Here is a 23860-nt window from a genome sequence, read left to right on the forward strand (position 1 = left end):
CCCACCCAGAATACTACATACAAAACACTCACTATTACACATAAATGTGTCACCTCTAATGCACCCATCTATGTTGACCATTACGCAAAACCACAACTAGAACGCTCGGATCCAATGCCAACACCCACCTTCTCATTCCTCTACTTAAAGTCTACCAGAACAAGCAACTCCAGCTTCACAGTAGCAGCCCCTAGAATCTGGAATTCACTCCCTCCCAACATTTGCAATGAACCTTCCCTCCCACACTTCAAGAAACTCTCGAAAACCTGGCTGTTCAACAAATACGAATTGCCATGTTAACCTGCCTGCTCTTAATTCTTACAGGCTTCTGCCAAGTGATTAACATTTTATCTTGTAAACCTGCAACGTAACCTATTCTCTTGTCAGTGCCTTTGCATATCCATTAAGTCTTGTAAGTAATCATTGTAACTAACAATCTTAAGTAAGCTGTAAGTAATCGTGTAACCTATGCCGTGATACCTCAGGGTCTCGGCGTATTACCAAACGCAATAAATAAATAGTAGAACCCATAACGCCATGACACAACCGGTTTAGAGCCAGTTTGGCACCTCCTGCATGTAAAATATGCAGATCCAGTCTGCGCCAGGAGCCATTTCTAAGGACAAAGAATCTGTGGGAGGAAGGGATCCATTAGTGGAAAAAAGTAGAGGTTTCTGGTCTAAAAGGATATTCAATGGTTGAGTATGGCTGCGGCAATGAATATTGTGAACATTTTTGCGGGTTCAAAAAGTATGTGCAAGTGAACAAAGATCATAGCAATTTGCCAGAACGGAGGACATGGGGCCATATGATGAAGGATAATTAAAAGAGGACTCTAACATTAACTGCAGGCAGCAGTGGAAATGAAATCTGATGCACCCAATTGAACTGACAAGAATCCAAAAACAGTTCACTGCAGCTGCTTAGACGACATAAGGTTTGCCAGGCTTTAGTGGCTAGAGAGAATTGCACATATAGATTTGAAGAGGCACAATGGCAAAAACCGTGTGGCATATCCGAAGCAGACAAGACAATAGTGGACCCCACTGACAAATTCTTGGATGAGCGCACACGAGTTTCCGTTGCAAAGACCCTGCCGGACACATCATTAGACCCAGGGTCTGTCCCGTATGCAGAAAATACTCAACATAGGCACGGGTCTCCATTTTATTTTTACAGTGACCATATCAAGGGGTAAAATGGTAACCTGCGTCAGCACGGCCTCGACTAGCTTACGCCCTTGACAAATAAACCAGCTTACCTTGCAGTGGCAGACTGCAAACGAGCAAAAGAGACCAGGATACTGGGTCAGCATCAGAGGTGGAGTTCTTGTAGCCCCAAATTCGACACACACTATCGATCCAGAAAGCCCTGCACTTGCACAGGCGCAACAGCTTCACTTGACCGTTCAAAGCAGTAATGCAATGTGCAGGAAGATGACGACCAAGAGAAGTATAAGCAACCTCAAGTCACGTAGAACTTCTAGGCCTCATGTCTACACAGTATTCACAGAGGCAAACAGTTATACAGGTCTTTTTCCAGGAGGACCCCCAGGGTGGCCGTAAAGCAGGTGCATCTGGCAGGGGAGAGAGAATCAAAACAAAACGCAGTATTCCTGCCTCTATTCAAGAGCAAGGTTCTCTCATCCAAGTATACTGTTAATAACGTTCCCTGTGCTGATCGTGAAAGCGGACAGGATTCAGCCTGGTCTACAAAGGGGCGGGGGACGTTTAAAACGTATGGGGAATGGTAAACAGGACTGCTCAGCAGAAACAACTCCTGATGTTCTGGAAGGTCACCACAAAACTCTGTGGCCCCCCATTCGGACACGTGCAACCAGCAGAAGAACTATTTAGATCTGAGGTTAGTTTAAGTGGGAGTGATGAATGTAGATTAGAGCGCATGTAATCAGGGATCACTTTTAAAAGGTGTCTACTACGAAGTCAGTCTTTTGGCAAAGGTTGCGGGGCATTTATGGTGGCAGGACAGACTCATGGAAAAAAACTAAATTGCTGGCTATTGTCACCAAGTCTGGGGAAGAGGGTGCGGGAACCCCGTTAAATTAGACGCTGGATATAATGGTTTTCACTCACTGGGGCCTCCATAGTGGGCAAATGACGAGTCTGGAAACTGTTTAGTGCGTGTAGTATTGGTTTTAATGGGCAAGCGGTTGCTGCGGTCTTGAGAGCACCGATGTTGCCATTCACTTGAGAAAAAAAGCCAACATGTTTCGACCAATGGGTCTTTATCAAGGCGATAGGATATAGTGCTGAAATGGTCCTTGGGTAAGGAGCTGGATAGCATCTGTGGGGCCATGGAGGCCTCTGTGTACAGGATGGGCAGTCATGGACAAAGGCCTCCGTGGCCCCACGGATGTTATCCAGCTCCTTACCCAAGGACCATAAAGACCCATTGGTCGAAACACGTGTTGGCTTTTTTCTTCTGTTAATGGCAACATTGGTGCTCTCAAGGCCGCAGCAACCGCTTGCCCACTAAAACCAATACTATGCACACTAAACAGTTTCCAGACTCATCATTAGCCCAGGATGGAGGCACCAGTACAATGAATGAAACCATTATAGCCAGCGCCTAATTTAACGGGGTTACAGCACCCTCTTACCCAATCTCTGTGCACAGGACTTTGGGAGAATTGTCCAGCAGGAACCCTGGAACGGCAGCAGGAGGAACTACAGAATCCATAACCAGATTAGCGCAGGGAATCCGTAATTCCTCAAAGCTCCCCTCCTCTATCTCTTGCCACTGAGTCCCATTGGTGAGGCCGGAAAGGTGGGCAGGAGGGGCAATGGGATTCAGGGAGGCCACTCGCTAAGTGATGCCAACCCCAGTCGAGGTATGGGAGATCCCCACAGGGCCTTCACCTCATTCCTGACGTCATGGTGAAGGCCACTTATAACCTCATGCTCCAAATTTTGTGAAAAGAACCTAATTTAAAAAGGGCTGAGGAACCAAGGTGCCCACGGTTTCATGGGTAGAGCCCATTATCATGGCACCTGTACTGGGGGAGAAAAAGGACAAAAGCACGCATCGCAATCTGCACTGTAACCACATTCACCGGTGGGTTGCAGCTGATGGTGAGCTGTAAGGAAAGGTGAAAACAATTTATAATGCAAAGACTAGCGGCTACAGATTGCGAGGGAGTGGGATAAGCTACACTTACTCAATACAATTGGCCCCTTTCATAACCACCAGGTACTTCCATTGCAACCCTCTGAGCCCCAATTCACCGCGGGTCAGAGATATAGAACGGGGCTGGATTTAAGCAAGGTTGTAGGAGGTTCAAGGCAAGGTGATGGCATGAAGTCGTGGGGAGAGAGCAAGGTGGAGGAAGGATGAAATATCAGGGAAGTCGTTGGAGGGGCAGCGGCTTGAAGAGGGCAATTTAAAACAAGAGGAGGAGGAGGAGGTCCTTAGTAGAGGGAGGATGTGAAGGTGGCTGGGGGGGCCTTTGGAGGTCCAGGAAAGATACCAATGTCGGCGAATACGAGAGGGCAAACAAGTGGGAAGGGGTCCGAGTGACCTTGGGCTTGATCAGTGGGTCTAGTGTTAGGAAGCGGCCACAGCAGCGTTGAGAGAAGGGAGAATATTGATAGACTAGCCAGAAGCAATGCTCCTAATTCTGGTGAAACCAGTGTAATGAAAATGCAAGTTCTGCGCTGTGAAAAGGTGCGCACTTATCAATTAAAAGAGTAGTACTGTACAAGGGAAGGGAGCTCCCTTTAGTCGTTTTAGAAGTAATGCCAAAATTAACATTAGCTCACATATAAAATAAATGCAATGATAAGTATAACTAAACTTAGGAGTAGGTTAAAACACAGTAAATGGACCTTGGAGCGCATTTTTTGCAAAAAGCGTGCACTAGCCTTTTAACAGCTTGCAGCAAAGCCTCAGCGGCTGGCAAAGCATTGCAGGTCCCACAATCCCAGGCTGGTAAAACAAGAGCAAATAAATATTTGTCATCTTTCCAGAATCTCGCACACGATAATGATGGTCATAACCATTTAATACTTCAAAATGATTTGCAAAACATGATCTTAAGATTGACTCGAAAGAACCACAGCGGTTTCCAATTGCCCCTTAGTACATTTCACCTAGAGAAAAGGCTGTAGAGTTCTCAATGTGCAACATTTGTATAGAAATATCCTGAGGTGGACCAATGCGGGAGGATTACCAGGGTGAGGGGTCTTGTGGGAGTAGGACACCAGATGGTGAGATTCAATATCCCCTTCTTTGTAACATCTTTACCCCCATCCTACCAGGTAGGATATTTAGGAACTCTACACCCCCCTCAATCGCTGACGTGTCCCAATACGATGGTGAGGTGAGGTCAGGTAATTACTGACCATCACACACACCTGACTGCGATTACAATTCCCCAAACGGATAAAAGAGTGAGCACGAGAGCACACTCTGAGCAAGGCAAAGCACACGAAGAAACATCTGTTTAGAGACGTCAGCTGAACAAGAGAGGAATGACGGCACAACTGAAGAGGATCGCAAAGAGGGAAATTACCTTGATCTTTTCGACAAGGAACCATAACTTTCCCGAGACCTCGAGAATAGAAAACTTAAGACCTGGAAACCAGGCTGAAGAATCCTGCATTGTGTGTCAGAGATACCCAGGGTCATCCCACGTAAATCAAGATGGGGAGAATCACCAGCCACTGTGGTATCATCCTTGACTCTAAGAACAAAGCAGTTTGAGTGAAGTCAACACAGCCAGTGAGTTGGGGAGAAGGATACAAAACTAACTGTGCTGAACTGGTCTGTATTGAAGCCAAAGTTGCAAGCAGCAACATTGTATGGCGAACGCTGGTACGAAGAGGCGCAAGTGAAGTTGAACTGCTGATGAGTGTTTGAACTTTAAATCAAGCTACAATATCTTTGAGAAAGTGGTCTGTCACTGCGTGGGTGATCAATCAAAGGTCTATGTAAGGTATCCAGCTGAGAACTGACAAAAGTAGATAAATTTGGTCCGTGCCCGACGGAGGGAGACGGATTGAAAGAGAAAAAAATATGTGAATCGAAGTGTTTCTGCAACGGGTCAAGCAAAATCCTGTGCACAGTCATAAGTCTATGATTTTGATGAAGTAGAGAAAGTTTTGGAAAAGAACTTGAATTCGGTCCAAGCCGGGCAGAGGGGAGACCAATTGAAGATGTTGTATTAAAGTGGGTCCCAGCCTGGAGGAGGGGGACCCGGGGTGAACAATAAATCACCCGAGAAGATGTATAAGTGAAAATCCTGAGCAGAAAGGAACTTTAATGTTTTGTTGTGTTGCATCAGGCCCTTTCAAATAAGAGACTTTGAATGGCAGAGAGACTTTGGCAAAGAAGGCCCTGATGTAGAAGTTTTGAATTGCATCCTCGTGCTAGAGAAGCCAGGCAGTGTGCTAAGCTCAAGTGTGCCGCCATGTTCCATGCTGAAAACGTGGGAAAGGGAAGCCAGCGGCTTGAATAGCCCGACATATCATTTCTTGAACACTTTTCTTTTTGCATAACATTGTTTCCCACACTATTTGTATTTAGAAGTAAGGATTGGCAATAGGCTCATTAGTATAGGCCCTTTTATTTTGACAGACTCGACTAGGACTGCGTTATTATATATGGTTGTAGCTTGCTCCCATCTTTAGATTTAGGATTACATAGATGTTTTTTAAACCCAATGGAGAAAGCCAGTGTTTGTAAGTGTGAGGTGTGAAAGGGCGGGGCTTGTGGAGAGGGTCGGAGTGAATGAAAATTGGGCAGTCGTGTAGGTGGTAAGTATCAAATTGAATGAGTGGAATTGAGTGAATACAGTTTGTGAATATAAAAGGTCAAAATTGTATGGAGGGAAAAGCATTGCGACAATATGATTTTAGGTGCAATAACGACGTCCTACTGGATGGATGCACCGCTCAATCACATGTGCAGGAAATTGCCCCAATATTGAGACAAAATTACATAATATTTCCAGTGGGTACATGACACAGTAGGGACATGTTATAGCAAGTGGCCAAGAGAGGGAACGTTTGATAAAAATATTATCAATAGTATGTACTCCTATTTGTCAGTCACCTACAAAGGTGCAAAGCTTAAAAAGAGGCAAGACATTCTAGGTCTATGGAAACTGTACAAAGAAAAAGCCAGACAAAGGTAAGGAGGAAAAGGAGCAAGGAAGTGCACTGCCCGCTCCATATACGATATAGTCGTTATTAAAACGCAGACAGAAAGACAAAGATGAGGCGAGCACGAGTAATAAGGATGAGAAAGGGAGGCAACACTATTTACTAGACATTAAAAAAGAAAAAATAGCAGCAATTGGACTCTGTTTCAGGGAGGCAGAGTGAGCCATGGAAAAAGAGATAGAGAAGAAAGGAAAGGCAGCCGATGAACAAAAGTGGATGGCAGGATGCATACAATTTAGAATTGACAAATAGCAACAGGACTCAATACAATGGTAAAGATGACATGACAGAGTACGGCCACTGCATCTGACTGGGAGGATAGTAACGACAGTGATCATGAGAATGACGAGTTAGAGTCATGCAATTTGACGGGGATGAGCAAAGGAAGGAGAAGAATCGTAAGGGAAGAGGAGGAAGTGGGAGATTGGACACATAGGCTTTGGAATAGGAAAACGAGAATAGCAGTAGCGACAAGACCACAGCGAGGAAATAAACGCACTGTTGGCAAGCAGGTGCCACTTTTTAAGAAAACAAGGGGGTAAGTGGGGTTAATTACATACCATGGCAGACAATTGATATGGAGAATTTGGTGCACAGTTTACCCTCATTAATGATAGGGGTGAGCAAATGGATTTATGTTTTGGAAAAGGAGACAGCGGGAATCCCATTGGCCATAGGGGACATAAAAGGTTTACTAGCAGCATCGGTTGGGGAAAGATGGCAGAAGGCTGGGTACGCCAGCGTTAAATTCAGTTCTAAGCAACATGATGGAGCACGATTCAATAATTACTGAGCGCATTCTTGGAAGGCTCTACGGGAGCTGTATCCAGACAGGTCAGACATGGGTTCCCTATTGGCTTTTAAAATGAAGCCTGATGAGGACCCCGCAGAAAACATATGATCCATTCAGGAAATGTGGACACAGGAAAATAAACAGTCATGGGATGACAACATACCTTTGTTTTACTACATCCTTGTGAGGGGGCTTCCCACAGAAGTGCAGGCATCTTTAGGAAAGATAGTGAGAATTGAGGCAAAGGGGTGGCCAGAGATCCAGGCAACAATAGTACACTATTGCAAGAAGAAGCAGGAAAAGGACGAGGAGACAACTGATAATGCAACAAAAGCTGAAAACAAATTAGTTCCGAAACTGGCTAAAATACACATGGAAAGAGCGATACAGGGCCAGTAGCAGTACCTACCAGCACAGCAAGGGGGTTCCCAGTGGCAACTGTAACGGAACCAAGAGGGTATACTCAAGCATCGCCTGGTGGGCAGTGGGGAACAGTACAGATGCATCAACAGCCTACTTTTAGGAACATACAGCAGCAGCCAGGGATTTGGCAGACAGGTGGAGTAAACAGTTATGGGGATCATTCCAGTTGGGGCGAGGATATTACACACGAGGAAGGGGAATGGGGTACAAGGGCATGGGGCCACGGTTTGGAGAGCAATGTTTTGCATATGGAAATTTCAGTCCCTTCGCACGGACATGCCCATTGATAGCACAAGCAGGGGCTCTGCAACAACATTATATACAAGCACCTCAACAAAGGCAGACAATGCCGCAACAATTACAGATGCAACCTACACAATAGCAGAACATACCCACACGGGGGCAAGTGCAGAATGGGACAATGGCAAGAACCCCAGGTACAGTGAGCATAATGCAGGCGCCAGTGCAGACACAAGTACAAGAAGGGGGTCACACTATTGGGACAGAAACACTGTGCCCCAATACACTGGAGTGACAGTGGTGGGAGGTAATTTCCTTACATCATCTGCCAACACTTTCCCCCAATAGGGGTACCCACGGGGAGTGCAAGTGTGTCCTGTTCTAGCAGTAACTGATGACCCGAAGAGGAACTGGAGATAGCAGTTCAGAAGGGATTTTCCTTTCTTATAGATGGTGGAGCCACCAGATCATGCACAAAGGAAGCAGGATTTGCATTATCTAACAAAAGTTTGGACACACAAGATCTTTCGGGGACCATTTTGAAAGTTCCTCTTATAAAAGATGTACCATTGTCTATAAAGACAGAGAATACTGTAGCAAGTTGTGGTACAAAAAGACATGATCATACTAGTAGCAACTGATGAAGACAACATAAGCCTACACCGACTTTAGAGTGAGTGACACAGAATTGTTTGCAATAAAAGACAATTAAGGAGGGTTTGTTTTTGAGTTAAGCATTCCCTGACCAGCACACATAATAGTAAAAGGAATTCCTCAGATGACTCTGATAACAAAAGAGAAGACACAACACCTGCAGGAAGTTTTGGAAAAGGTGCCAAAAAGCTTATGGACAACAGGACCCCATGATGTAGGAATACTGAAAGGGGTGGGAGCAGTACACAAAATTAAAAGGAGCACTATTGCCACAAGTAAAGCAGTACCCTCTCTCTCGAGGAGCAGATAAAGGAATTTATGAGAGACTGAATGCGTTATGGCAACAAGGGATAATACAGGAGAGCACGTCATTTTGCAACACGGCTATCTATCCGATCAAAAAATCAAAGGCAGCGGTGTGGCGTTTCATACAGGACTAACGCTCCCTTAACTATACTATCGAATATCCCTTGGTCCCCAATCTGGCAACAATTTGTGCAGCATTCCAGCAGAAGCACACTATTTTACTGTAGTGGATTTGAAGAATGCATTCTTCTCCCTAGCACTTTATCTGGACTCAAGGTATCGCACTGCACTTACATATCGCAGGACACGGTTTGGACACTGTAGAATGCCCCAAAGGTTCTGTAAGGGACTTTGCATTTTTAATAGGGTGATAAAAATTGACTTGAGCAACTTGCAGGCACAATGATACAATATGTTGATTTATTGGTGTGCAGTGTGATAGAAGAAGATTGTAGGAAGGACTCAGTGACACTACTGACATTATTAGCTGACAAAGGATACAAAGTGGATAAAGAGAAATTGCATTAGTGTCAAAAGGAAGTAGTGTATCTGGGTCAGATTGTGTCAGCAGATGGAAGACTCTGCAACCAAAAACAGTGAAAGAAATGCAACAGTTCTTGGGCTTATGCAATTTCTGCAGAGCATGGGGTTTTGATTACTCCATGTACACCAGGCCATTGCTACAAGCACTAAAACAAGCTCAGAAACATAAGGGAAATATAAAATGGACAGCTGAGATGGACGAGAGCTTTAACAAAATAAAACACGAGTTGGCACACGGACCTGTACTGGCTACACCCAATTACAAAGAAAGGTTTCACCTTTTTTCCCAGTCAGATGGAAAGGTAATGACAGCTGTACTGACACAGAAGAAAGGGCAGGGACATAAACCACTTGCATATTACAGTGGATCAATGGATCCAGTGATGCAGGGACATTTCCCATGTAAGCAGGGAATTACTGCTGCTGCATTCGCAATTGAGAAGGCTACTGCAATAACAATGGGGTGTCCCACAATTTTGTATGTGGAGCATGCATCGTTTGCTATATTGGAGAAAACAAAATCAACATTGACAACTCTGAGATCTTCAGGGTACAAGATAATATTGACAAACTCGGAAATAGAAGTGGTGGGATGTAGGACTGTAAATCCAGCAGGATTAATTGCAGTAAAAGTAGAGGAGTGAGAGTACACACATGACTGCATTGGATACATGGACAAGAACGAAAGTAACCCTCTGATTAAAAGAAGAAGTAATAAAAGGGGGGACATGATTTTCATTGACGGAAGCTCCAGTATTGACCAGACAACGGGACAAAGACATTCAGGTTCCGCAGTAGTGGGACACAGACATGGAGTACACACAGGAAATTAAATGATTGTGTACTCACAGACACGACTACCAGACCACTACTCTGCACAAGCAGCAGAGCTGTTGGCTTTGATTGAGGCACTTAGCATGTCAGAAGGTCAGGCAGTAAACATATTTTCCGATTCAGCATATGTCACATCTACAGTGCGCTCAGGGCTAGCAAGATGGGAGAGAAGAGGATTCAAAAGATGTGATGGCACACCTGTTCAGCACGGTTAAGTAGATTGCCAGAGGTACTTAATAAAATGCAAGGGCCATAGTTGAGCGCACAATTTTATTTCATTAGGAAACAAAAGAGCAAACAGCGCAGCAAAAGAAGCAGCATATCTGGCAGAAAGAACACATGTGCTGTTCCTTGGCGAAAAGGAAAAAATACCCTTATTGGCAGCATTAAAAGTGAGCAAAGAAACAGATTTGGTACCAGACAATTTTAATGCGACTCCAATAATGCAGATAGTGGAACTGCAGAGAGAAAGACCAGGCGATGTAAAAGAGGTATGAAAAAGCAGAGGATGTTCCTTGTGTATAACTGATTTGGTCTGGAAACAAGATAGCACAGGAAAAGTAGTAATGCCAAAGAAATTGTTCTGAGTAGCATTGGAACAGTTTCACGACACTGCCCACGTATTGAAAGAGCATGTGGCTGCAAGGATAAGTGAAGACTGGTTTGCACCAAACTTGAATGAAAATGTTGTGGCGTACATAAACAATTGCATGATCTACCAAAAGTATTTACCAGGACACAGATTGAGAGTTGTACAAGGAACATTGCCTTGACCAGAAGGCGCCTTCCTGTACTTGCATATGCAAGAAAGAAGTGCCACTTATAGGTACTTGCTTGTAGTTGTGTGCCCATTCTCATGTTGGCTTAAGGCTGGTCCCTGTGCCCATAATGACTCCCGATCTGCAGCTAAATGCCTTGTCAGGGAGGTTGTTCCAAGGTGTGGAATTCCAGATAAAATTTGCTCTGACAAGGGCCAGCATTTTTCAAATGAGTTAATTAACGACATAACATCTCTCCTGGAGATAAAGCATAAAATATGCATGGTTTATCATCCACAAGCCAACGGTTTGGTAGAGAAGATGAATGGAGTGCTTAAGAGGCACTTGGCAAAGCTTACGCAATTGCATGGAAAATCTTGGGTGCACTACTTGCCTCTTTATATGCGATACGCCTGGAGGAGATCATCACCCGACTCCTCAAGAGATTGTTACAGGGTGGAGAATGCATGTGTCTATTCCGCCGCCGTGTACAATCTCTGATGCACACTCTACTTCTTGCATTTTAGGGGAGGAATTTGACACATATCTCAAAGAACTTCGAAAATCCCTCCGCTATATATCCTTGCAGATGAGACCAAGAACTGAAAAAGAGCAATCAGGACAATTTCCACAAGCAGCACCTCTTTATCCAGGGGAGAACATTTCCATCAAAAACCAGGTTTGTAAATGGAGGGAGGAGCGTTTCACCGGCCCGCATCCCGTGATCTACTCGACACACATAGCAGTGAAGGTCCAAGGCTGGCGGGGATGGGTACACATCACTGGCGTGGACAAAGAGAAGAACTCTGCATCGCCAAGCACTACATGATGGGAAGTATATGGGACATTTCTCTAAACTTTTTCACAGCTTTCAGACTACCAAAAAACAGCAAAAGAAATTGAAAACAAGAACAACTTCAATGTTTTGGAGTGTGGTGATGTTAATATGTCTTAGTATAGGATTAATGCTATTGCTATATTTGCTTCTAAGAGAAAAAAAGCTTAAACAATGGCATTGCAGCAGAGCTAGAATCATCAACTGAAATCGTTTCATATGATGACATGGAAATTTGGCACAGCAAGGGGTGGAAGAAAAATCGACGAGGAGGAAGAAACGGGCAAACAATTACTTTTCGCAGAAGAGCACAAACCATTTGGCTGCTATTCCGGATGAATTTGGGCTCTTAACAGCTGCAATCTTTTTTGCCTCACTACTTTTCCCAGAACTCCAGGCTACCACAAATGCAAGTGGGTACAGCTCACTAGATGTGAGATGTTAATGTTAGCAAACTCAACAGCAAAGGGTTTGAATGCAATCAAGGAAGAAATGATAGCACTACGCTTGGTGGCCCTCCAAAACAGACATGCCTAGGACCTGTTGACTGCTATCGAAGGACTGGTCTGCACCAAGTTGGAGAGCAGCTGCTGCACAATGATAGCCGATGTAGAGGCAGCAAATGGAACGCTGAAAGCAGCGATAACAGATACGGACACTCCATGAGAAAATGTCCAGTGCAGTAAATGGAGTGAAATCAAGCAATTGGTTGGACAGTATTTTCACCTGGGCGCCCACCTGGCTCTCTGGACTGTTTCGACTGACTGTCCCCGCGTTGGTGCTCATTCTCTTCACCTTCTGCATTAGTAAGAACATTTAAAAAATATATTCTAGCAAGACAAAAAGAACAGTTGATGTTACCCTCAAGTATTGACTAAAATGACGACGAAAAGAAAGGTGGGGAAAATGAAGAGGAGGATAAGGATAGGTGGGTCTTCACACAACCAGCCGATTTAGAACACTATCAACAGTTCTGGATTTAGTGCTTAAAGACAGAACAGGGCATGTTTGGGAGGGGGAACTTTGAATGGCTGGGAGGAGATTGTGGGCGAACACTGGAAAAAAAATTGATGCACAAGGATAAAGTAGCAGAAAGGGAATGGAGGCCAAAAACCAGTTAGTTATTGATAAATCAATAAAAGGGGTGAATAAAGTAATGAAAATGCAAGTTCTGCGAGGTGAAAAGGTGTGCACTTATCAATTACGAGAGTACCACTCTAAAAGGAGAGGGGGCTCCCTTTAGTGGTTTTATAATTAATACGAAATGAACATTAGCTCACATGTAACATAAATGCAGTGGCAATGGTACGTATAACTAAATTTAGGAGGAGGTTAAAACACAGTAAATGGGCCTTGCAGTGTGTTTTTGCAGTAAACGTGCATTAGCCTTTTAAAAGCTTGCAGCAAAGTCTCAGGGGCTGGCAATGCATTGCAGATCCCAATATCCCAGGCTGGTAGGACAAACAAGAGCGAATAAACAGTTGTCATCCTTTCAAAATCCTGCTGACGATAAAGAAGGTCATAACTAATAATTCAAAATGATTTGCAAACCATGATTTCAGAGTGGACTCGAAAGAACCACAGTGGTTTCTAATCGCCCCTTAGTAAATTTTGCCTGGAGAAAAGGCCGGAGAGTTCTCAATGTGCAACATTCGTATAGCAATATGTGCGTGGTTCAAGGCTGTGACAGTGCCATAGTAGAGAAGCAGTTCTGATGAGAAAGGAGATGGGCTGACCGGGGCAGAATAATAAAGTTCCAATGGTCATCTCAAATGTTTCAATGAATTGTCATTATGGTGTTGTAAGAGGGGGTTGGATTGTGACATCAGACATTAGCAGTTCAGGGCAGTGTGAGATGGCTAAATGTCCCCAATTATTGATTAAACATGTATGCTTTTCCATAGGGGTACAATATGAGAGCACCAATCAGCTCATTATAGGGATACTTCGCCTTGCAAAATCATTAATGCTGATTAGTTTGTTTATTATAAAAGTTCTAGTTTTAGGGGCGTTTCTGTGACAGAGACTTTTCATGCAGTTCTGTTCCATGATCTGTTTTGAACATTGATGTCCCAGCTGCGTTTGCGACCTGTATATACCTGTGTTACTTCCTGCCTGCGTACACTCCTTTTTTATTACTTTATTATTTAATTTTTTGATTATTTATTTTTTTTTTTTTAAATCGTTGAGTTCCAAGGTGACTTCAGACTCACCAGCAAGACCACCAGAAAACCTACACTAGAAGGGTACAATGCCAGAGGGTGCTCCAGAGGACAAAGATCAAGGAGGGCTTACAGATTGCAGGTGCCAGGTCCCAGTACTTACATTTAAAGGGTGCAGTAGTGAACTAGAAAAAGACAAACGAGAGCCAAACGTCGTAGCCAGGTGTCTTTATTGACAAGTGGTTCTGAAGCACAGGAGTTGTTGGATCTTATCATTATACATATATCCATAAAAAATACATCTACAACGCTACGGAAGAAATGACCTGTCTGCTCTTCCAGCCTTGCGGTTCATTCTCGCCAGTCGGTTCCCTCAGTCCGCCCATCAAAAGTGCTGTACACACACCATCTTCCTGGTCAGTCCGTTTTGCATTAGCTGGTTGGACAAAGTATCAACTGCCTATGCAGCAGCCATTCAAGGAGGAGGGGGCGCCATCACCTACCCCACCCATGTTTGTTTAATATTGGTTATCTTCCTGAAGGCCTCCATAATGCGATTCACAAACTAAACCCACCGCATAGGCGTGCTGGGATCTGTGAGAGGGGGGATACGCAAAAAATGTTATATTGACAAAGGAGACTTTCCAATCACAGCACAAACAGTAAAATCATAACATAAAAGATACAAATAAAACAAATACTGCATTCTGAATATAAGCACGTTCCCTGCCCACTTTCCCACTGGCCATGAGAATCTGAGGTGACCTTGGCATACTTAAGACAGGCCAATTTCTTTAGCTTCCTAGCAATGATTTTTGAAGTTTGACCTTCTGGTTTCCAAGTTCATACAAAAAGTGTGTTCAATATTTCCTAAAGAATGGAGAAAAAAAACAAACAGGATATGGTTGAAATTGCAAAAGGTTGACAAGGGTCACTTGGCGGGTAAACCCATGCATCTAGTGCCCCTGAAGGGTAATCATTTAGGCATAACCCCAAAAAGCCATTGAGAGAGTGGCCTTGCTTGCATGAGTATCCTGCCACAGGACAAAGAGGCTTCCTAGTAGGCTTTGCTAGCGCTTTTCATGTGCCTCAAAGCCAAAGGCTGAGGGCTGGCGAGACTGAGGGGAAATGAAGTACAAACAATTTTCAGTAGAAAAAGCAAGAAACCTTTTGAGAGAAACATTGGCAGAAAAACCTTGTAACAATGTGCCATACTGCACAGATGACTTTGCAGGGTAACTGGGAATATGACGTATTTTTATAATATTGTTCTATGCCACTTTGCACGAGAGAGGCTGCCATTGTTCCCTAGCACCCACGCAAAGTGCTAAACAGGTGGCAGTGACAGCCTGAAGAGTACCTTTACAGCAAGGAACCCAATCCCCCACACAAGTAAGACCTGTAATACTTACATCCTATATGTTAATCCGATTAGAGATGGAAGGGATGAAAGGAAAACAATACACTGTGTTGGGCTCCTCCTACAACTCCCCTCTAGTCTTCACCCTTTTATACCCCCTCCCTCCAGCAGTTTGCACATTTTCATGTGCAACCATGCAAACCTTTGACCGCAGGTTTGGCTGGATTCCTCCCACAGGTACTTCAAAGTCCCCCTTTAATGTGTCTTTATGCAATGGGGGGTACCAATCTGTTAAGCTCCACGTCCAAAATGTATATGGGGTTAGACCTTCCTTAGCGCCTCCTTAGGCTGTAGGTGCATCATTGTGTCACATCACATAACAGCAGTTACAATCATTCCAATACACAGTTCTTATGACATGGTCCAAGTGCTTCCCCACTGAACAATAAACTAACAGACAGGAGAGAACAGAAAACTATTGATCTACATAATTGTATAAATAAAAAAACTTCAGAATTGTCAGAGATCACAGAGCCGTGATTAAAAGTATGAACGTCACCTCCAGACTGTTAACACTCCAGGTCCATACCTCTGTTTAAGGCTAGACCCACGCTCACCCAATAACCACTGCTCTCCCCCACTAACCAAAGAGGCCTGTTCCTTTGACTGGGAGAGGGAGATTAAAGGGCACAGGGTGAAAGCAAAGGAAGAAAGGGATGGAGGATTCAACAGGGTGGGATGGTGGAGGAAATACATTTGTGAGTGTGCAAAACAAATTCACATATTTAACAAAACACATTTCAAACAAAGACAAAGGCTATGGAGTAAAAAAGTATTAAAACATTTAAAAAAAATAAAACACAAAATGGGGTGTAAACAAAACCGGGCCCAATGGGCCCATATCGTCAGGCCTACCCACAAGTAACTGCCCCAGGGAATGGAGAAGAGGAGGCATTACAGATTCCTTGCTACATGACTGCCTCGGTTTGGCCATATGCGCTAAAACGGCATTTCATTTGAATGTATGTTCAAGGACTAAAATGTAACCTTTTTTCCAATAATCATCCTGACAGAGCCCTTTCTCAGATCAGCTCCTTAGCCAACAAATGCCAGAATGCGCTAGGTTCGCTACTTTCTGCATTCAGTCATAATCCGTATTTAACCAGGGAGCTTCAGTCTCCGCTCACAATAACTGAAGTCCGCCATCTGATGCGAAGGGGAGGATCTTTGAAACATTAATGCAAGAGCTTGAACTATGCACTTGTATTAAAAGGGCCAAAAAAGAGGGCCAGCAACAACTCATCCCATAGTACAAAAACGTCAAAACCGGATTTAAGATATATTGTTTTAGTCAAAACCGGTTGGGTAAAAGATACAGAAACTGCAACCAAAGTGTCAAACATAGGAGCTTTACCCGGACATCTGACACATGAAGCTTTGACCAAGGAGCAGATATTGGAGAGAGAGTTTTGAGAAATGTTCAGAGATCAGACACAGCTAATTTGGCCATGGGCAATAAATGCAGAGAAAAAAGCTTCAGTCAAAAGCCTCCAATAAGGGCAGAAGATGGCATTCTAGAGTCTTGAACGACTATTACAGGTTAAATGCACAGAAAGATTGAAGAGTAGTTGCCAACCTCGAAGAATAGGACTCAAGAACCTCAGTAAAGATTGAACTGTATTATTGAAGAACCTCTGCAAAGCCTGAGGTGGAGGATCTAAGAACCTTGGGTCAAGGTTGAGGGCTGGCATCAAAGAGCTTTATTCAAGGTTGCAGGTTGGATCAAAGAGATTCAGTCAAAGTTGAAGAATAAGACCAAAGAGCAACAGTTACCACTAAAGAACTTTACTGGGGTTTAGTTCTCGAATTGTACAGCTTTGGTGAAGGTTGAGGAAGAGGATCCAAGCACTTCAGTCACTGCAAAGGGGTAAAAACAAAGACCATTTAGTCCGGTGATGGGAAGGAATTGAAGAGCTTAGGTCAGGGTTGATTAATAGGACCCAAGAGATTATCTACATTGAGGGCCAGGATCAAGAGGATTAAACAACACTATGGGAAAATAAGAGCTTCGGCAAGCATAGATGTTAGGGTAGGAGAAGGTTAGGAACATTAGGAGGTATACAAGAGTTTTTGACAAAGCTCAGAGAATGGAAGCAAAAACTATGTGAAGATAATAGATTGAACACAAGAGAAGATACAACTTGTTTGACCAAAATTAAAACATATCATACAAAAGCACTGTCCAATACAAAAGCTGTATACAACATCTTCAACTAAAACAGCCAGATGGCAAAGTTCAGTTTCAGCAAAAAGGGGAAATCTGACTCACAAGGCCTTTAGACAAAGAGTGAATCTAAGAGCATCTGCTAACCCCTATGTATTGGATGCAAGAAACGTGGCTAGCATCGCGATTTGGCAATAAAAGCTTTGACGAAAGCTGAAACCTACAATACAAGAGTTTCAGTCAAATAATAAATAAATATAAGCGCTTCCTCAGTTTCAAGGGTTGGGGGATTGATACGGAATACACAGTCTGCAGTCAAGAGATGAGCTACAGGATCTTTGGCAAAGGCCCAGAGACTAGATACAAAATCTTCCGCAACAGTTAAAATGCGAGATACAATAACTGTCAACAAGGGGTCTGGACAAGACTTAGGCAGAACTCAGCCGAGGGGAGAAACGATAACTTCATTCTAGGCTCAGCAAAGTGATACAAGAACATGCTACAAGATGGGGTGCTGGAGATTTATCCTAGCCTCAGATGGGCTATACAATTTTGGAAACGTCACAGATACGAAATAGAAAAGCTAATAGTGTGGGTTAATATTCTTCAAGATCTGTAACAAACAGGCATACCTAGCAAAACAGCTCCTTAGAACCACCAAACACCCATGCTCGGATACAAGATTGCCAGAGGTTTAAAGTCAGGTGCACAGAGGCTTTCCCTAAGGCGCTGTGCTCTAGGATTGAAAAGAAATGTGGCCTAAGCGAAGTGCTCAAATACAAAACTACTGAATGAGGACCACCTCTCCTGTCCAAATTTTAGTCATAACATCATACGTTGATGCAAGAGTCCCTGCCGACGCTTCAGAGTCCAACACAATTCTTCATTCAAAACCTGCCTGCCGTATCAACGCTCATGTCCATGCTTGATGCTGCCCTCCAAGAAATTCTATCCAAGCTTCATGGCAAATCATAAGAGCTCCTGTTCATGTTTTATGGTCTGGGATGATATAATCTGGCTAAGTTTCATGTCTCATACAGGAGCTTCCCGCTGAACTCCACAGAAGCTACACAATGTCCAGTCCAAACACTGTGGTCTATAAGAGCTGTTGTCATTGCTTCATGCACTTGTAAAACCGCCTGTGTTCAAGCGTCAGTTCCTACTACAAGAGCTTCTATACAAGCTACGTTTTCTAACATATGAGCGTCATTCAAAGTTTCTTGATGTAGTAAAATAGCATATGTCCATGGTTAATGCTGCAGAAAAGGATCATTTGGCCATGTTCCATGCTGCAGTACACAAAATGTCTTCCAACCTCTGTGATCTGCTATAAGTGCTTACGTCCACCTCTGAGGACTTAATACAGATGCTTCTGCCCAAGCTTTAGGGTTAAGAAGAAGCGCTTAAGATCGACTTCCATATCCTAGTACAGATACTTCAGTGAATGTTTCCTGGTCTGGTACAGGAGGTTTTGTCAACATGCCATGTTCTCTTACAAGCAAACTGTCCAATTTCCAATATAAGAAACTCTAATTTGAAATTCTAGAACTAATACAAGACAACCATTCCTAGTTGCATTTCAACCTTTGAGGGCTTTATATGAGGTCATACATGGCTGGAAATTCCAAAACCAGTCCAGCGTACTCCCTTTGTGACCTTTCTGACACGGTTTGGGTGGCAGCCCATAAAGGCAGAGGCTGTGCCTTAGCTGCTACCAAATTAATCGGAATGAAATGAGGCGTAAGCAGATTACTTTGCATAAACAAGATGACACAGAGCGCTTGTGGCAAGATGCTAAGCACAGCTTGGCCATCCCAAAGTCGCTCATGTCAGAATGTATCCAGAAAACTAGCAATCAATCACTTTCATGTACAAATATATTTTATTTGGCTTCAAAGTAACAAAAACAGAAACTTCTCTGGTGTCACCCTGCCTTCAGGGTACATTACATGCAGCGAATAACAAGAGAAACGGGACTCCAGACATTTCTGAAATCAACGTCAGAGCAGGATCTAGTCAATTTAGAAAGTATGATCACCTGCTAGGTCACATCTTGTTAAAAGAGGTCACTTCCTGTCAAAAAAGGAATTGCTTCCAATCTTTAGTAGCTTGCGGGCATTAAATATCCTGTCTAGGGCAATCATGCCAGATCAATAGGGAGAAGCTGTAGAGGTAATTGCTTTTAAACCTTGGTGCTTTCCGGTCAGATCACTATGTCCTTATATTATGAGTCTTGTTGCTGACGGAAGAACTTGCTTAGCCCTCCTCAGATTTTACATCTGCTTGGACTGGCAGCAAACGGCAAACGAATAGCCCTAGAAAACTTGCATGTTACCACTTTCCTATGCCCCTCGATGTTTCAGCTGGAATATGACTGACAGCCAATGGTGTTCCTAGGTTAGCTACTGGCAAACTCCCCTTAGTGCTTCTCAAATTCCGGCTGCATTTCAAAACAAAGATTAAGGGGTGTTCTACAGAAATTAGCAAATTCATGTGAAAATGTAATCTGCTGGCTTGTAGGAAAGAGAGAATAGCATACACACAACTGAAACCTCACCCACAAAGGCAGCAGCCATTCTAAAAAGAAATTGGCTACATGGTCGAGAAAGTGCGGGCTACTTTGGAGTAGAGTTTGGTCTATTAAACAGTCAATTATGAATGAATGCCTAGAACAAGTGCATTTAGAGTACAGACCATCTAACCCTTTCCTTTTCACTAAGGCGAACAGGCTTTACATTAGCATAGAACATGGGAGGGGAAAACTACTTTGTCCAAACCATGGCTAATCTTAGACCTGTAAACAACAACTTAATGCCCCGATCTCTTGCTGCAATAAATGTGCCCCAGTCTCTCTGAATGGGTCATTGCTGAGGGTAGGTGGGAGCAGCTTTAGACTACATAAACATAAGAGGCAGGTGCTGGGCCCAATTAATGCTTGGCTATTAAAACCAGCCGAGAAAGTGGTAGCTTGGCTAGCCTAAAGCCCAGGAATGGCACCCCCTCACACATTGCTCCCAAGTGTGGAAAGTTTAAAAGCCATATGCCCTGAAGCAGACCAGACCACACAGAACTGAGATGAGTCTTTTTGGTCTCCAATTTGGTTCTGCAAATATTTAACATACTTTCTGGGCTGGAGTTTGGTTTAAAGACTTTTGAACACAGGAAAAGGGGAGCCGTTACCACTGCACTCATTGTTCCAAGAGTAATCTGACGGGTCCAGCAGCCTCCTGTTGCTCTTCAGTCACATATGATCATGGTCCCTGGACCCACTAAGCATAGCTTCAGAGAACAGTGGGTTGGCTGCTCAATAAACCGTACGGGGTATTGAGCAATAGAGTGTCTTTATGTTACAAAACAATATTCTGGGTAGACATCCGCTTTACTTTGTTGCCGAAAGGAGTGTAACATTTTAGTAGGCCACATTACTCATGGCATTTGTGCTTTTATCTGAGAAGGGCTCTCGTCCGATACGTTCAAGGCAGCAGGGCAGATGCAGCAGAGGGATTCTGGATCGAAGAGCACATTCTGCCTTCTTTCAGCAGTGACACTTTCACAGATCAGAACCACTACGAAGAGTTGAGGCAACATCACTTTACACAAGGGGTACTTTCTAAAACAACATCCATCCTAGCCACACATTTCTGTGAGCGCTTAGAGAACGTTGAATGCCACAAAATCATACACGTCTCAAAAGCAGACAGGAGTTCTCGCAACATGAGCTGAGTGACTTGCCTGGTGGATCTGGAAATTAAGTTAACCATAGCTTCTAACTGTCAAGGCGGCATGTCCATTTTAAGCATGTATGCTGAAAAATGGCTTTTAACACAGTGGGCTAAGCCCGAGAACCCAAAGTAATGGCACAGCGTAAAGTAGGAGTGCATAGGTATTCACACCAAGCAGCCAGGCAAGCCAGGGAAGGGACACCAATGCTGGCTATCACCGTCTGCGCATTACAGGAAAGTCCACACACGGCGGCATGGTGCTGGAGTGTTCTGGAGTTAAAATAGGAGGGCAAAGCCCACCCCATCCCAGAGGACCACGGAAGTAGGGTCTTCACAGAGCCTGCCACCTCACATGCAAACCACAGCGACGAGAAGGCAATCACCATTCTTTAAACCCTCCGCACTCCTTCCCCATAACCACTGAAATAGGGCTCCTTATGCAAAGGGAGTGAAGAAGCAGCACATGGGTAGACAGAAGGGGGACGAAAGAAAGGGAAAAAACAAAAAGAGAAATCACCCCACACACAAAAAACATCCTGTGCTGGATTAAATAAACTCTACCCAGCCTGGTGATCCTTCCTCAAAATATTCTCACAGAAATATTCATGTAATTTAAATAGTGTTTTGACGCGTGACAAACTCTTTAAGGATGGCCCACCCTGGCCTTCTGCTGCCCATGACAAACGGAGCACTCATCAGCTAGAAGCCCGTGTTTGGCAGCCAGCGTGCAACACCTGGCAAATGCTGAAAGACTTGCTGTTCCCGCCACCAGTGCGTTGGGGCAGCGTGGAATCTTAGGTGTCGGGGGACCGTTTGGCAGCAAAACATCAACTTCCTTGTTTTGTAACAATAGTGAACTGGTATCACTCTTTTGTTAGGTGAAATGGTAGGAACTTTTGTTTCCCCCCCTCTGAGGAATGAAAACAAACCAACATTTCTTTTGTCACCAAAAAAAGACATAAGAAAAACAGCAGCAACAAAAACACAAGAAACGTCCAATATCTCCTGAGAATAAATAAAGTAACAGACACATCACAAGAAAAGCAAAAACAGTGAGATTTTTGGGGGTAAAGAGTTTAGCAGGTGAATGCCCCCTTCTCTGTTTCGAACCCCATCACCCTCGGCTGAGGTAAAATGGATCATGCCATGCGGCTCAGACAATGTTGTTATGATGGGTCATTCCATGTGAGGGATCCAAAAAAGGGAGGAGGGGAGGCGCTGTTCTGCTGATAGCTGGAATGGACTCATTTGTTCCCATTTTAACTTCCTGTTGAAGGGATTTGGGGGGTGGCCCTGCCTAAACTCCCACCTCACGTTGTTCTGTTTATCGTCATAATAAGCCATGTAAAAGTGTTTATCTCTGGTGTATAGGTTGACGTCCTCCCTGTCCCTGTTTTAAGTGCGATTTGGCCCCATCGTTTGTTGCACCCGCCGCCTTCAGCCCCTTGCGGTAACTCCGGCTGACTCCTTGTATCTCCTCTCCATCTTCCATGGTCTCACTGGCCACCACCGGGGTCCTTGTCTCTGGCCTCGCCTGACATCTCTAGGAAGGCTGACAGCATGGTCCTCCGCACGCTCTCGGTCAGCTCCGGAACATCATCTGCATTCAGGCCCCGGGTCTCTATCCTGGGCAGGATCCGCACCATACACTTCCCTGAGGGAGGAGTTGCAGTGGGCAGGAAAATGGAAAGGTGTGCAAGAAGAAATAGTAGATTTTAAGCAGAGGAGGGAAGCCCAGGGGAAGAGAGTAGAGAAATGAAAAGGGTGGCAAAGGGTCAAAGAGAAAAGAGGAAGATGAGCCAAGGAGGAGAAAAGGAGCAGAGAAGTAAAAGGGGAGAACAAAAGTTCAGATAAGTAATGGAAGAGGAATAGGAACGAAAGTGCAGAGGAGTGGGACAATAAGGGAAGGCAGAGAAAAAAGACAGAAATACATGTTAAAAACATGACGATTGAGAAAAATAAGGGGTGAATCATATATTTGAAAAATAAATATAGCAGTCAAAACAAAAACAAAAAAGTAAGGAACAAGGGAACAAAGGAAGGGCAAACCATCATAACAGACAAAGGCGAGGGAAAAAATAAAAGAATTAACAGGAATGTGTGCAATAATTAAATAGTGAGTGTGAAAATTAGACAATAGTTGAAAACAGGGGGGGAGGGTGCATAGGATGAAAACACAGAAAGGGAAGTAAGTAATCAAAGGAAATCAGAGGAAGGAGAACAGAAATATGTTAAAACAATTGCGATTTTGTAAACACAGCATAAGTAATATTCAAGGTCAATAATGTCATCCTCTATGCCCTTGAACTTCCCTTACCTCTCCACCCAAAAATGTAAAGAAGGGAATCATCTATTAGAATGTTTGCAAAGAAAGCAAAATAATCAAACTATTGCAGTGCAAACACAGAGCATGCCCGAATCTCCTTGAGCAAATCAGGAGATGCCAGTGAGCATTTCAGATTTTCATTTTCAACATTACAACCAAATTCCAAAATCCAAAACTGAAGAAATCTGGAGATGGCGACAGAATCTCTGAGATGCCCTTAAGGAAGTCTTTGGGAACTGCATTTGCACAAGGGAATCTCAAAGATGCTCCAGGCATCTCCTAATTTGCTCCAGATTTAGGATTTGAGAATCAGGTATAAGATAGCAGATGAAATCAGCTACATTATTGCCCACAGAGCATCTCGTCATTTGCTCTAGTGCAAATCTTTGAGAATCAGGCCATGTATGTCCAAAGGAGGACACAATATAGGAAAACGATAGAACAATAAAAAAAGAAAAACTAAAAAAGGGAAGGAAAGGAAACTAAGACATGGATAAA

General features: G+C 43.8%; 1 protein-coding gene across 5 annotated transcripts in view; it reads right to left on the minus strand.

Annotated features, from left to right (window-relative positions):
- Positions 1-13943: 13943 nt before the first annotated feature.
- AGPAT1 (1-acylglycerol-3-phosphate O-acyltransferase 1) overlaps positions 13944-23860 on the minus strand; it is a 485786-nt gene continuing 475869 nt past the window's right edge. For all 5 annotated transcript variants that reach the window (XM_069634940.1, XM_069634937.1, XM_069634936.1 and 2 more), the window contains one exon: positions 13944-22690. In XM_069634940.1, the coding sequence (XP_069491041.1) occupies positions 22533-22690 (158 nt within the window). In that variant the 3' untranslated portion in view covers positions 13944-22532. The remainder of the gene's footprint in view (positions 22691-23860) is intronic.

The sequence above is a fragment of the Ambystoma mexicanum genome, chromosome 13 (genome assembly GCF_040938575.1).
Source record: "Ambystoma mexicanum isolate Mex_15411 chromosome 13, UKY_AmexF1_1, whole genome shotgun sequence".
NCBI lineage: Eukaryota > Metazoa > Chordata > Amphibia > Caudata > Ambystomatidae > Ambystoma > Ambystoma mexicanum.